At 39.9% G+C, this 13,272-nt stretch overlaps 3 protein-coding genes across 4 annotated transcripts; all 3 read right to left on the bottom strand.

Moving 5' to 3' along the window:
- Positions 1 to 2,017: 2,017 nt before the first annotated feature.
- Positions 2,018 to 3,047, bottom strand: nop10 (NOP10 ribonucleoprotein homolog (yeast)). Its single transcript, XM_026266463.1, has 2 exons — positions 2,849 to 3,047; positions 2,018 to 2,352 (listed from the first exon to the last, which is right to left on the bottom strand). The coding sequence occupies exons 1-2, from the start codon at positions 2,900 to 2,902 to the stop codon at positions 2,212 to 2,214; spliced, it is 195 nt and encodes a 64-aa protein (XP_026122248.1). The 5' UTR covers positions 2,903 to 3,047; the 3' UTR covers positions 2,018 to 2,211.
- A 437-nt stretch (positions 3,048 to 3,484) lies between these two features.
- Positions 3,485 to 10,046, bottom strand: LOC113105409 (lysophospholipid acyltransferase LPCAT4). Its single transcript, XM_026266460.1, has 13 exons — positions 9,721 to 10,046; positions 8,398 to 8,761; positions 7,944 to 8,056; positions 7,760 to 7,820; positions 7,163 to 7,221; positions 7,031 to 7,065; positions 6,892 to 6,946; positions 6,728 to 6,810; positions 6,159 to 6,284; positions 5,931 to 6,084; positions 5,112 to 5,204; positions 4,816 to 4,951; positions 3,485 to 4,265 (listed from the first exon to the last, which is right to left on the bottom strand). Exons 1-13 carry the CDS (start codon positions 9,790 to 9,792, stop codon positions 4,102 to 4,104), a joined length of 1,515 nt encoding a protein of 504 aa, XP_026122245.1. The 5' UTR covers positions 9,793 to 10,046; the 3' UTR covers positions 3,485 to 4,101.
- A 785-nt stretch (positions 10,047 to 10,831) lies between these two features.
- Positions 10,832 to 12,898, bottom strand: emc4 (ER membrane protein complex subunit 4). 2 transcript variants are annotated; one of them, XM_026266461.1, is made up of 6 exons: positions 12,714 to 12,898; positions 12,297 to 12,399; positions 12,108 to 12,225; positions 11,379 to 11,532; positions 11,131 to 11,291; positions 10,832 to 11,047 (listed from the first exon to the last, which is right to left on the bottom strand). In XM_026266461.1, exons 2-6 carry the CDS (start codon positions 12,389 to 12,391, stop codon positions 11,012 to 11,014), a joined length of 564 nt encoding a protein of 187 aa, XP_026122246.1. In that variant the 5' UTR covers positions 12,392 to 12,399; positions 12,714 to 12,898; the 3' UTR covers positions 10,832 to 11,011. The 2 variants fall into 2 exon arrangements, with proteins under 2 accessions (XP_026122246.1, XP_026122247.1); XM_026266462.1 differs by having other exon boundaries at positions 12,108 to 12,222.
- Between the last annotated feature and the right edge of the window lie 374 nt (positions 12,899 to 13,272).

The raw sequence follows: 13,272 nt of genomic DNA, 5'->3' as shown, positions 1-13,272 counted from the left end.
AGCGTGTGAAAGGAGTCAATTGCGTGTGTCTCACGGTGAATGCTTGAGAGTTGGCAGCTCTGGTTACGTTGGTTGGCGCTAGCTTTGATCAGCTGTCTTGATGTTGACCAATGATGACAAAGTAATTTAATTCAAATAATGTGTATATACAACTCAAAATGTAATATGAACAAAACGAATAGGAACATATTGACTGGTAAAGGTGAAGGGGAGTAGCTTGAAGATGTCATGTTTCAATATCACTTGACATCACCCAACATTCCTCTGGAGGCAAATCGTCCTCTTAGGCTACGGCTATGGCTGTAGTGTTGTTGTGAAGATAGGGGCGGAGCATAGAGACTATGCCGTTTCTCGTTTGTTACTCTAGAGTAGACCAATTCACTTTATTGAGGCATACTGCCCCCATCTGGTATAGAATGTGGAGTATGACTTGATTTTTTTTGCCAGACATGACAGATGGCATCTTTAATATAAATTGGCTAGACAAGCATTGTAGAAAAAAAAAAGCTTAAAGATTTGTATTTATGTAGTGCTCTGCTGATAATACAAGAGTTTTACTGAATTTAGACTCAATACTCAGTCAGTGCTTATATTTCTCAGAGGTTTTGGGACATTCTAAAACCCTTAATGTGGCTTAATGTACTAGACCAGTGACAACAGTAATAACCTTATTAATAACAATACTATTAATAAAGCAGTAAGGCCATGAATGCAATGCACTAATGCACGTTAAGCTTTTTCTACCACACAGAAAACCATTAAAGATGACACACTGAGACCCGCTTTTTCATCTGCAGCAACCGTGAGTGTAGATTTGTGTAGATATAGATACAACCGTTCCTTTTGTTGTCACACCATGGGGTAATTTATCACATTGGGAACCTACAATAAGCTAAAGAGCCACTGATGGACTTAATTGTTAAAGATCTGATGATATATTAAGATATATTTATGTAATTTAATATAATAATTGATTAATGATAGCCTGTTTAAATTAATATAATAATTGATACTTGACTCTCCCCTTTTCTGAAAAATTGTTTAAAGGCTGAAATCTGAAGTGCAGGTCTTAAGAGCTCTTAAATTTGATCTTTAAAACCCTGCAGTTATTTTATGGTATCGTTTGGTATAACTATTTATTAATTTTAATAAGCCCTTTTTAACTGTCCTCTTATGTTGTTCTGAGAATGTTCTGTAATAAAAGATAGGACCTCTGGACATTTGTTTGATGCATATTTACAGTTAATGCAGTTGAGATGTTTATCTGCTGGAGTGATATTGCTGTCAACTGACGACAAAGCTTCCCCTCTCAATTAAACTAACTGCACAAGTTCTATAGTTAATAAAATCTTTAAAAACAAACAACATTAATTCTGCTTTAATTCCCTTCAATAAAAAGGAAATTGATTGAAATTATGTAAAAGGTGTGTGGAAGTGGACTAGTAATCTTGCCCTTTGGTATAAAGTAGAACAAATGCTGGCCCATTCCTGCTATAGAGCATCTAACCCCTGATCACTAAATTAAACTCCCAGGACACGTCTAGTCCAAACATTCACTGAGATTTATCACTTCACAAGAATATTCCAGTCATTCATAAAGAGACAGCTGCGATTCTACCATGGGTTACATTTGAGAGATAGGCCTATTGAGTTAGGAAATAGAGTAAAAGAAATCACCTGTAAGCTGAAACGTCTGATTAACACACACACACACGTGAATACTCAGTTTGAAGAACTCTTTTGTCCCAGGTTTCTAGATTCTAGGTTTATGGAGGATCAACCTCACACGATCACCAGTGTTTAGTGTTTTGTAATGTTATGGTTTAACCACTAGATGCCCGTTTGTGTGTTTAATACACATAGCCTTCATGTATTTAGCTCTAGTCTAATTGCTGTAAAGAGTTTTACTGGTCATAATAGCTTATTTAATTTATATTTTGCATTGCATTGTATATTAAGACATTATCAAACACTCAATGTTTATACATTTTGAAAAGATTAATTGCTCACATCTCGGTGTTATTTTATGACATGTATTTAATTGAATAAACAGAGATAGCAGTGTGTTTGTAGATGAGAGAGTAAACATGACATGATTCAGTCGAGAGGAGTGAGCTGTGTGAAGTGCACTGATGGTCAGTCTGTTAGAGAGGAACAGGTCGTCTCAGAGCATGGGTCATCATGATGATGATGATGATGATGATGATGGTCTCAGAGCACGGGTCGGGGCTGTTGGGTCAGCAGCAGGCCGAAGCGCTTCTTGATGGTCACTCGGTGTCTGGAGAACTTGTCGTCCGGTGAGAAGCGGGCCGGATGAGCCGAGCTGGTGGGCTGACCACTCGGGTCCACTTTCTGCAGAAAAACAGAGAAATCATTCATTTAAAACATGCCTCAACACTGTACTTCTTCATTACACTGCTGAAGCTGCATACAATAACAAAACACCAAAAGATGCTCAAGATCCCAGCGATCTTTCAGAAACTGTTCAATAAAATACCACTCATTATTAAAACGCATGGGGTTATGTTTTCGAAATGTATGTGTCTTTAATGTTATTAATTATTGCTTAAATCACCATGATAATCATTCAGTAGCACCCGACAGACAGAGAACACTTCCGGTTGAGTATTTGAAACCAAATTAGATCATTCTGGGAACCAACAAAAGGTGTTTTATTTTATTATGTTACTGACTATGGTTTTATCAGCCAAAGAAACTTTCATACACTAATAAAATACTTTGGACGTATACTACCGTTATAATACAGTTGTAATGTTGACATTACAATTTCACGAAGTGTAAAACTCATACTATATATGTTACGTGTATATAACGATCTAGAACTCACCTTCAGAGTATAAACCCTGTCGCCGAGCTCGTTCAGATAATACTGCAGGAACATGATCAACTGATCACACGCCGGAATGTGAAGTTTATTTCGGTGATTTCCGAGCAGAAAGCAGATTTATACTCTGTAACCAGCAGCTAAAAACACCACGTGCGGCGAGCGAAGTTAGAACAACCCGGATGTGCGACTCACCGCGCAAAGGAAGATGGGAAACTGAGTTTTTCTAAAGGAACACAGGTATGATTAGCCTATTTAACATTTTTTTTTTTTAAATCTTTTTTTTTTTTTTTTTTCTTCTGGTGTGGATGCTAAAACAGTTATCATTGTGGATTTTTCTTTCATGTGTAAACAGACTTGAAGGCTTGTTGTTTGATGAAACATGTCTATTTTCTCTCTCTCAGGAGCGTAATAAAAATCTGAAGATCTCCAGATAAGAAACAGACCAAATCTGGGAAATCATATGAACGAAAGAAGTGCAAAAGGCAACAAAATTGATTCGGACATTCACAACGATTCCCAGAGAATGAGAAACATTTGTATTAAACAGACAACCCTGAAGAAATCAGACACGATTAAGGAAAATAATGCAAACAAACAAACATAAAAAACACAAGAGACAACATATAAGACGAAAGATCGTTGGACAAGAAACTGATTTAATCAAAATTAACGTGAAAAGAGTAGATTTACATTGTGATTTTCATCGCACGACATAAGTGTATCAACGATTGCAAGTAGACGTGACCGAAACTCAATGTACAAGCGACAAACGTTTCAGAAAAGATGAAAGAGCACTTGACACTAATAAACCATAAAAACAAAACACCAAATAAAGTCCTCATTTAAGAATGTTAATATATTAAAGTATAAAATATGACACTTCAGCAGAAATCCTTCGCAGTACAGTACGCCTTGGGTTTTTCCAATAAACAAAGATTAAAATGACAAAAATATAAAAATTTTAATACACAAACAGATCCTTCGGACTTCATGATAAAATATATTTATATATAAAGACATCTGTACTGTATCTGTATTAGTTGTGCTATATTTTCACAATATAATTCCCAGCGCAGAAAACAGTAACACTCAAGAAAGAAATCACTTAAAGGTTACCTCGAACTACATTCTCAGCTCACGCTCAGATCATGCTCGTTAACATATGTGCAGTCAGACTGAACGAGAACTAACACTTGGCTTGGGGTACAGATGTTGAATATTTCAGACGTTCGTCCCAGTATTGCGATGAAACCTCAGTTGGACTTCGTATCGGTCGCTCCGTAACGGTTATAAACCCTGTTGGTGTTTCCGTTGGGAATCCCATTGTGTTTTCCGTCTGCGAGTCCGCTGGAGAGGAGATACTCGGTGAAGACTCTGCGATAAACTGGATGCGTTGTCAATAAGTCCTGCAGAGAAGCTTTAGGAGATGAACACACAATCAATTAGCGTACAACAGTCAAATATTAGCATTATAGGCTCAAACTAATGGTGTGCGATACTGACGACAAATGACATCTCAATATTTTGGGGTTTTTTTTTTTACAATATTTTGCATATTGTGTTTTTGTGCTTTTATCTTGGTTGGGTTAAGAATTTTTCCTTTTTCCTTTAAGGCCATGTCAGCTTCTAATGAAATGTTCATGGCGAGAGCCTGGTTAAATTATTCAAAATTAGTCAAAGATAAATATAACAATAGGTGGCAGCAAGTCTGAATGTGATTCACTGAGTCATTTGTTCAAATGATTCGTTTAAAAGGGCTGTTTCTTTTGAAATGATCAAATGATTAATTCCACAACAGATTCGTTCAGAAACCAAACGTCATAATGTTGTGATATGTTTTTGTTTATTTTTTGCAAAATGAGTAACAAACCTGATCATTTCAGCTCACATATAGTTAAAACAACTATAATAATATCATTGTAGATGGTAAATATCGCACACCTCGGCTCAAACGCAGTGGTTTTTACCTTCAGTGGGTCGCCCCCTGGTGGTCAGCGCCGTGTACATCTCTGTGATCGAGTGCTGAGGGACACCCACCAGCGCCCCCATCAGGACAGACAGATCATCTGCACTCAACAACCCGTCCTGGTCTGCATCGAACCACTGACAACACACACGGTTCAGGGCAGCATTTACACTGAAGACACTGTTATCATGAGCTGCTTGTGTGTAAATGAACACCATGCTGCGCTTCACTATCAACTCTGAGTGCATCTGTATATAATAACATCACACTCACACACACACACACTCTCTCTCTCACCTTGAAGGCAGTGTGTATGAGAGACTCCAGACTCCTGAACTCAGAAACAGCTGAAACACTCAGACAGATCTGCCTCAGATCCACCGTATCGTCCTGCAAACACACACTCACTTCAACACAAATACACAGATCTGCTGTTTCCTGCTCAGATGGATACAAGTGTCTTGTGTGCTTGTAAATGTTAAATTATTTGGAAGTAGCAAATTGTTTTGCTTTTGAACTAAAACAGCAGCACACACAAACACACTCATAACTGCTGGTTTATCAGGTAAATTTACACATGAGAGGAAACATCTCTGATATTAGTGACAAAAAAACAGCTGGTCAGTCTCACGTTTGACTGATGTTCTGATGCTTTTCTTCCATTTATTGGCTTTTGTAAGTCTTATAACCAAATGCACCAATTTTAGTGCGCATTTCAGTGAATAACGATAAAATTACGAAGATATTTTGAAGAATGTTAACAGTAGCAATTGACTTGCATGGTTTTTTTTATTATTATTGAAGCCAATGGTTTCCATCATTATTTGGTTACTGATGTTGTTTAAAATGTCTTCTTTTGAGTTCAACAGAAGAAACTCATACAGGATTAGAAAATCTTGAGGGAGAGTAATTGATATGAAATTTCATTTTTTGGTGCACTGTCCTTTTAAACCAGAGTGTTTTATCTCTCCAAGCCATCTAACATCTGCAGTGTATTTGAATACAGTACTTTTATGACACTATTATTTTAAGGTCATATTTGCACCTATGGATCTGTGTTTGCAACGCGGGTTCACGAGGGTAATAAATGGTGAACAGATTCTCACACTGTGTTACCTTTGAGTAAAGCGAGCAGATCTTCACCGCCGTCTTTCTGTCCTTCAGCCCCAGAAGAGTGGTCAGGTGATCGGCCGTTACCATGGAGCTCTGGCCTGAGTGACAGCTGTCAATCACATGATTCATCACAGCCTCCACACGAGCTCGAGAGAGACTGCAGAAGAACCAAAGAGTGTGAGACCAACAGGTGGAGAGGAACTACACACACTCTCTCTCACACACACTCACCCGTGTTCACGGAGCAGTCGGAGTGTGTCGTGTGCCGGAGGCTCCAGGGGAAGCGAGAGGTTTCCCAGCTTCTGAACAGGACACCGACCCTCCATCACGTAATCAGTGGCAGGAACACGCAGAGCTCTACGAAGAAAACAACAGGCCACACCAGATACAGCTCACATAATACAGCAAAACATGTGTCATTTCAGTCAGAAATCAGTCTCAAACCTGTTATTATGTTTCCGGCAGATGAAGTGCTGTGTTTAACATGACATTATCAGAAAACAGGAGTTCAAATAAACTACAACTACTGTAAATATACTAATGAACAACAATAAAATTATGAAGAACTAAAATGACAAATTAAAATTAACAGGTAAAAAACAAACTAACTAACAAAAAAAGACAAAGGCAAACAACAAAATTACAAAAATTAAAATCGGAGAAAAAAAATGGTTCAAAAATAGTATATAAATGAATTTTTGTATTTTCCATTTTTGTATTTGAATTTTTAGTGTGTTTTTGTTATGACTACATACACTTAGTTCGAGTTTTATTACTAGTAAGTTTTTCACATGACTTACTCGGCCATCAGCTTCTGTACGTTCTCTGCGTATAACTCTGGGCTCTGCTTCTCGTCCTGCGACGGCGTGTACACGGGCAGGAACTGCAACCAATCAGAGCAGAGCAGGATTACTGTGTGATTCTACTCGCAGGACGTGATTGGCTGTGGCTCATGTCAATCAACCTCCACAGTGACGCTGGTGTAGATCTGAGACGTGGTGTGCCACAGAGCGCCGAGCCTGCAGATCCAAACACACACAGCTGTATTCAGAAGAACAGCTGCATCACGGTCAATCATCAAGAGAAGAACAACCGCTGCTCACCATGTCAGGCCTCTCCATGTCCAGCGAACCGTGTCCTGCACACACAGTTAAAGAGCAGTCCGTCTGATCAGGGTTTCTGATGAATCGAGGTCATAGCGGTGTGTGTGTGTGTGTGTGTGTGTGGTGACTCACCGGTTCTCCAGGATAGTGGAGCAGGACGGGTTGCACGGGAACGCCGGCCACAAACGCTCCTGTCCAATCACAACACAGACATGAGCTTACAAACACACGGACACACACCTGCTTCTGTTTCTGGAGGAAGTCTCTGCTGCTCACCAAGGCCATAGCAAAATACAGTAAATAGTGAAATATTATTCTAATGTAAAACATCTGTTTTCTGAGTGAATCTGTGTTAAAGTGTAATGTATTTCTGTGATGCTCCGCTGTATTTCCAGCATCATTCCTCCAGTCTTCAGTGTCACATGATCTTCAGACATCAGAATAATATGATGATTTACTGCTCGAGAAACATCTCTGATTATTATTAATGTTGAACACAGTTGTGCTGCACGATATTTCTGTGGAAACTGTGATGCATTTTATTTTTCAGGATTCACAGATGAACAAAGTTCAGAAGAACAGTGTTTATATGAAACAGAAATCTTTTGTAACATTATAAATGTCTTTACTCCCACTTTTCATCAATTTGAGCATGTGTGTGTGTGTGTGTGTGTGTGTGTGTGTGTGTGTGTGTGTGTGTGTGAGTGTGAGTGTGTGTGTGTGTTGTACCAGGTTTGAATTTAATCAGCGCTCGTCCGTTAGTCGTTGTTCCTTCAGGAAACATGAGCATCTGCCGAGAGAAATGAAGAACATAATGAGATCAAACTGTACAGGATGAGACACACCAGCTGACACGTGTTACACTGTGTGTGTGTGTGTGTGTGTGTGTGTGTGTGTGTGTGTGTGTTGATACCTGAGGCCAGCGGGCGTCGGAGCCGACTCTCTCACAGATCTGAGACACACAGGTTCTCCTGGACTGGGGATCTTTTCGACTCACGATCAGCGCCTGGTTGAACTCCAGCAGCGCTGAACACACACAGAGACTCAGGGTTTGAGATCCGACACATCCTCAGCAGCTCACTCACACATCTTCTGTTAGTGTCCCTTCAGCACTACATCACTGCAGACATCAAACCTAAGCGAATTTATGATTAAACCCAAACCAGTATGTGCCAATGGACAGGTCAACAGGGATTTGATTTCCTGTTAATCATAAACTCGCTTAATTTCTACAAACTATCTGCAAAAATCCTTTTGCAGTCATTTAATGCCATGACTTTACTGATTTAAAACCTCTTAAGCTTTAGTTTACGAAAGTGGAGATCTTCGTATAGAAGTCGAGGGACCAGCAGTAGTCTGGAGCTCACCTCCGATGACGGGGAGTCTGCAGTTCTCCGCTCGTGACACCACGGTTGGCAGACCGGTCACACACAGCACCAGCATGTCCAGGAACCCACTGTGAGGAGCTACGACCAACACCGGCGCCTCCTTCAGTCCCGCCTGACGACCTTTGACCCTGATCCGCAGGAAGCCCAAGGAGAAGAAGGCAGCGCGGCTGAGGAAGAGCATGATGTGCTGGAAGAGCCACCAGCGCCAGCCCCGCACAGGCTCCGCCCTCTCCGCCGCCGACAGACCGACCAATCGCAGGCGAGCCACGGGCCACATGAGCAGGAAGAAGAGCGAGGCCAGGGTGATGCGCACAGGAAACAGAACCACGCCCAGAATCATCCCCTACGAGACCAAGAAAGAGACTCAAGGAGCATTTCTATCTAGTGCACATTAGCGGCTCTCGATGATCCACACATAGTCAATGCAGAATCCGTTCTGCGCTTAGACTTTAACAGCAGGTGGCGCTCTACTCCAGTGTTTATCCCATGCTCTAGTGCTGGAGAAGAAGTTTAGTAGTTGACCATAGTATGGTCTAATAATGCAATACAATAAAATTAAATAAAGAATAACATCAGTAAAATAAAAAGATAACTTAACATACAAGGTTTAAAAAGCACAGGTAAGAAAATAAGATTTCAATTTAGTTTTAAACTTCAACATACTCGAAAGCTTTCACGGTTTCCTCCTAAATACTCCTTATAAACACACATTTAAACATAGTGTGTGTGTATTTATATATATACACACGATAAATATACACAGTATATTATGTGAACAAAAACATATTATTAATAGCATTGATCATTCGACAGGACTAAAATCAACCATGATTTATTATAGTAACTTAACTTTGGTATATTGATTTCCAATTTTACTACAAATACTGTGGTTAACTACATCTAGTGTGGCAGAACCATGGGTAATTTGGTTAAACTATAGCAGCCGTGGTTTTTGGTTTTATTTGTAGTTAAAAGTTTGAAAAACGCGAGCTAAAATACCGCGGTGCTCCCGTTACAGCGTTACATTAAGCGTTACTGTAGCCCTGTTCAGTTCACTGATGTCCTCAGTGTTATTACAAACAAACAAGCTCAGTTTTTTGACTAATCGCCGATCCTTTCACAGTGAATGGCTGAAATAATATCATATTTATAAAGTTTTACTGTAGAAACAACCGCTTTAGCGACAGCTGCACGGTATGGGCAGACACTTCTGTTACCATGGTGATGACCGCCAAACATTGGGGGACGCACGTGCGTCTGTCAGTCACGCAGCGAGCGCGTGGAGATGAGCGCTGATCTCACCTGAATCCGTCGAGCTGCTGTCAGTCTCACTTCATGAACGAACGGGTTCGGAGTCTGTGTCTTCCTCATCATCACCGGAATTAATCACAGCCTGGTGAACGAGAACGGGCGAAGAAAAGTGCGCAAGATCCCAAATAAACGAGGGAACAAAAAGTTAAGATGGCGGTGATACTAAGAGAAAACTTCAAGAGTATTGGTGTGAGACGAACCAAACCCCATCTGGTGAAAATACTGATGTAAAACGAAACTCGAAAGCGCCTGACCTCCCGGAAAAAGGGGAAGGTCAGCACACACACTCAGATCTTACAATAAAAGTGTGTGACTTCTGGCGCTCTAGCGGTTAATAAACAGAACTGCTCGCGTCCCGCGGAAGAACACTGAAGCCGGAGCTACTTCTCTGTTTATGTCTATGACGAATAACGAAGGTACTCGAGCCAGTCTAAAATATTCCGAATATAAACACTTGTTGCATGTGTACCTAAATGATTCGGGATGAGACAAAAAAATAAATGGATTCAATGTTTACTTGCGTATAATTATAATAATAATTGAAAATACTGTAAATTTTTTACATGAAAGTTATGGACTGCAGCTTTACGTTGATAAAGAAACAATATTACACACGGAGTCCCGCCCACTAAACATACAACCATCAATCAACTTGACCCCGCCCACTTCTCCATTCAGCGTCCTTTTTACTTCCTCAGAACTTACATTTTCATATTTAATACGCAGTTAATTTATGTTTTATGCGTGGTCATTTTTCGTAAGAATCTGCTACTTTAATTAGTGCTATGTGTGTGACAGGCATAGAAACAAATCTTTGAGAAGTCAAAAATGAATCTGTGTTTTCTTTCTTTTTTTGTCTAAACTAAACTAATGAACTTACAGATGCAGCCCAATGTTTTACATTTCAATTTGAGATTAAATATTACCCAGACATGTTTGTAAACTTAATTTCAAATAAACATTCTTATTGTTTTCATGTTTGCATTTGATGTGAAATGAAAGTGAGATGTCATTAAATATACATTTAATCTAAACATTTATGATGAATATTTAATGAAGTGTGTAAAAAGTAATTTCCATATATTTCTACTCCAACGCAGCAAAATGTTAAACAAATTTATTAATTTGAAGCAACTCACAGAACAAAACACTTCAGCATCACCACAAACCATTAGTATAACTTAATTATCAGCATAAGTGGGGTTAAACGTTCTTCCTAAATACACAGTGTGTGTGAGAGAAAAAGAGAGAGAGAGAGTGTGTGTGTGTTTGTGAGAGCACGTCACATGACCATCCCTCCGCCCATGATCTCCAGTCTCTGTGTAGAAGACAAACACAAAGGAGTGAGTGAGAGGAACGTGAAAGCACACACAAACACCAGCTCATGAATTATTCACGCACCTGAGGCGGCTCTATGAACGCCAGCCAATCAGACGAGTGCGTCGGGAGGAGCCCCATTGATTGACACTTGTAGACGGCCAGAGCAGATCCCAGCAGATTCCCGATCAGATACACCAGACCCTGCAGCCACTGCTGACTGGAGCTCTCCAACAGCTTAAACGCTTCACACACACACACACATATATGAGAGCGTGTCGTTCATGATGAGGACGTGTGTATGTGTACGTGTGTGTGTGTGTGTTACTCACTGGCTGACATGGACATGAGCGCTTGGATGGGTCTCCAGGCCATCATACACACCATCATGATGGGGAAGATGGAGATGGTGTTTCCAGACATGTACATGATGAAGAGGTTCATGGGAATCTGCTTGAGCGGACCCAGCGCCACGTCCCAGCACCTCTACACACACACACACACACACAAACACACGGAGAGAGAGACACACACACACACAGAGAGAGATACACACACAATCAGAGCAGTTTACATTAAACAAATGCACTTATATTTAAGCCCAGAAACATTTTTATTCTTTAATATTTTCAAGGGATTTTTGACAGTATTCACCTCCAAACTATAAACCATTTATTTCCATTAATTGAATTATTCTATTCAATACGAATATTTGAAAAAGTAGTACTTCAATTGACAATTAAGTTAAAAACAGCTATTTGTTTGTATTATTTAAAACCCAATGCATGTTGAGTGTCCATGATGCTAATCTTAAGACATACTTGCTTTTTTGTAAAGTGATGGTAGTTAAAAAAGTTTTTTTGTGAATGTTTATTAAATAGTGATTAAACTGTGTGCTCTAAACTGTATGAGTGTGATGTTTACTCTGTTATATGAACAGATATCAGAATGGAGTTGTGTGTATAGCTCATGAGGACTCTTGGGAAACAAACTGTTTAGCTTTCCGTCTGGTGAAGTTTGGAGATGGTTTAGTGATCTATATCAGAGGGTTGGAGCGTCACCTTCTCCACCAGGTTGCGGTCGGCCTCCTGCACACTGGTGTCCGGCACCGGTTTATCCGAGTATCCCACCGGATACATGACGTCTCCGTCCTTGCTCTGCCGGTCGCCGCGGCTCCTGCTGAGAAGCAAAGAGAAGACCGTCAGCGAGGCGTGCTGACGAGGTTAATGAGGACAGATGTGATGCAGCACCTGCTGTTGCCCAGACTCAGCTCCAGAGACCACTTCATCCTCCTGACCGTGGCCCCGCCCCTCGTGGCCAGAGCCCCGCCCCCCGGTGCCGTCATCGCTGCAGCTGAACACAAACACATCAGAGTTATTCTTAAACAAGGTGTCTTAATAATCAAACAAAACGCAGCTTGTTTAATTCTCTCGGTTTGTCAGGTTTCTGTCATTACGTATGACAGTGAAAATGTAAACATGGACAGAACAGACGCTTTCTCAATCCAGTTTGACATTTCTGAAACGAATGATTCAGGGATGAAAACCTAACATCTGCACACACATTAATACACACAATCGGCGTCTGCACTACAGATATTTAAACACAGAGTGAATTAGTCATTTTCGTTGATTAGAGAGTTATATTTGAGTGTTTTATCGCCTCACCGTTCGACGCGCTTCGATCAGCCGTTAATCAGCGAGAAGGACGAGTAATGCTCGTCTAATACAGTAAATGAACGGATTAACTGAGGTTTAACAATTAAATGAAACAATAACGCAACACCAAAAGCGCTGCTCCTGCTCTGCTGACACTCAGGAACCTGCAGATGACGTCACGCGGACCGCACTTCCGTCCCCAGCATATGACGTCAGAGAGCTAGCCCTAAAATAAATATCGCCATCAGCGATAAACACCCAATAAATCCGTAAATAATTTTTTAAAATAATAATTTATATTTATTTTTGAACGAAATAATTAAACAAACTGGATTTCTGTTTAGATCGTATTAAAAAAACATTACTATTAAACTTTTTATTATTACCTTTAATACTTAAGTTTGTGTTATTTATGGATTTATGATTTTACCAGCCCAAAACATTACGTTATTAATAATTTTAAAAAAAATCAAATAACAACAGCACTCAATGATTATTTGTAACTAAGATTAGCCTCCATACATTACGTACGCAACATTTTTTAAGAGTCTACTTTTTTATTTCCTTG

The sequence above is a fragment of the Carassius auratus genome, chromosome 7 (assembly GCF_003368295.1).
Source record: "Carassius auratus strain Wakin chromosome 7, ASM336829v1, whole genome shotgun sequence".
In the NCBI taxonomy this organism is placed as follows: domain Eukaryota; kingdom Metazoa; phylum Chordata; class Actinopteri; order Cypriniformes; family Cyprinidae; genus Carassius; species Carassius auratus.
This window is presented reverse-complemented; position numbering and strand designations above follow the sequence as displayed.

Coding starts and splice junctions, on each gene's coding strand:
- nop10 (XM_026266463.1), bottom strand. CDS start 2,902: ATGTTCCTGCAGTATTATCTGAACGAGCTCGGCGACAGGGTTTATACT. Junction 2,353..2,848: donor ACAGGGTTTATACTCTGAAG/GTGAGTTCTAGA, acceptor GTTTTTCTGCAG/AAAGTGGACCCGAGTGGTCA.
- LOC113105409 (XM_026266460.1), bottom strand. CDS start 9,792: ATGATGAGGAAGACACAGACTCCGAACCCGTTCGTTCATGAAGTGAGA. Junction 8,057..8,397: donor CAGACTCCCCGTCATCGGAG/GTGAGCTCCAGA, acceptor GTGTGTGTTCAG/CGCTGCTGGAGTTCAACCAG. Junction 7,066..7,162: donor TCCACTATCCTGGAGAACCG/GTGAGTCACCAC, acceptor CTGTGTGTGCAG/GACACGGTTCGCTGGACATG.
- emc4 (XM_026266461.1), bottom strand. CDS start 12,391: ATGACGGCACCGGGGGGCGGGGCTCTGGCCACGAGGGGCGGGGCCACG. Junction 12,226..12,296: donor CTGAGTCTGGGCAACAGCAG/GTGCTGCATCAC, acceptor TTTGCTTCTCAG/CAGGAGCCGCGGCGACCGGC. Junction 11,533..12,107: donor ACCGCAACCTGGTGGAGAAG/GTGACGCTCCAA, acceptor GTGTGTGTGTAG/AGGTGCTGGGACGTGGCGCT.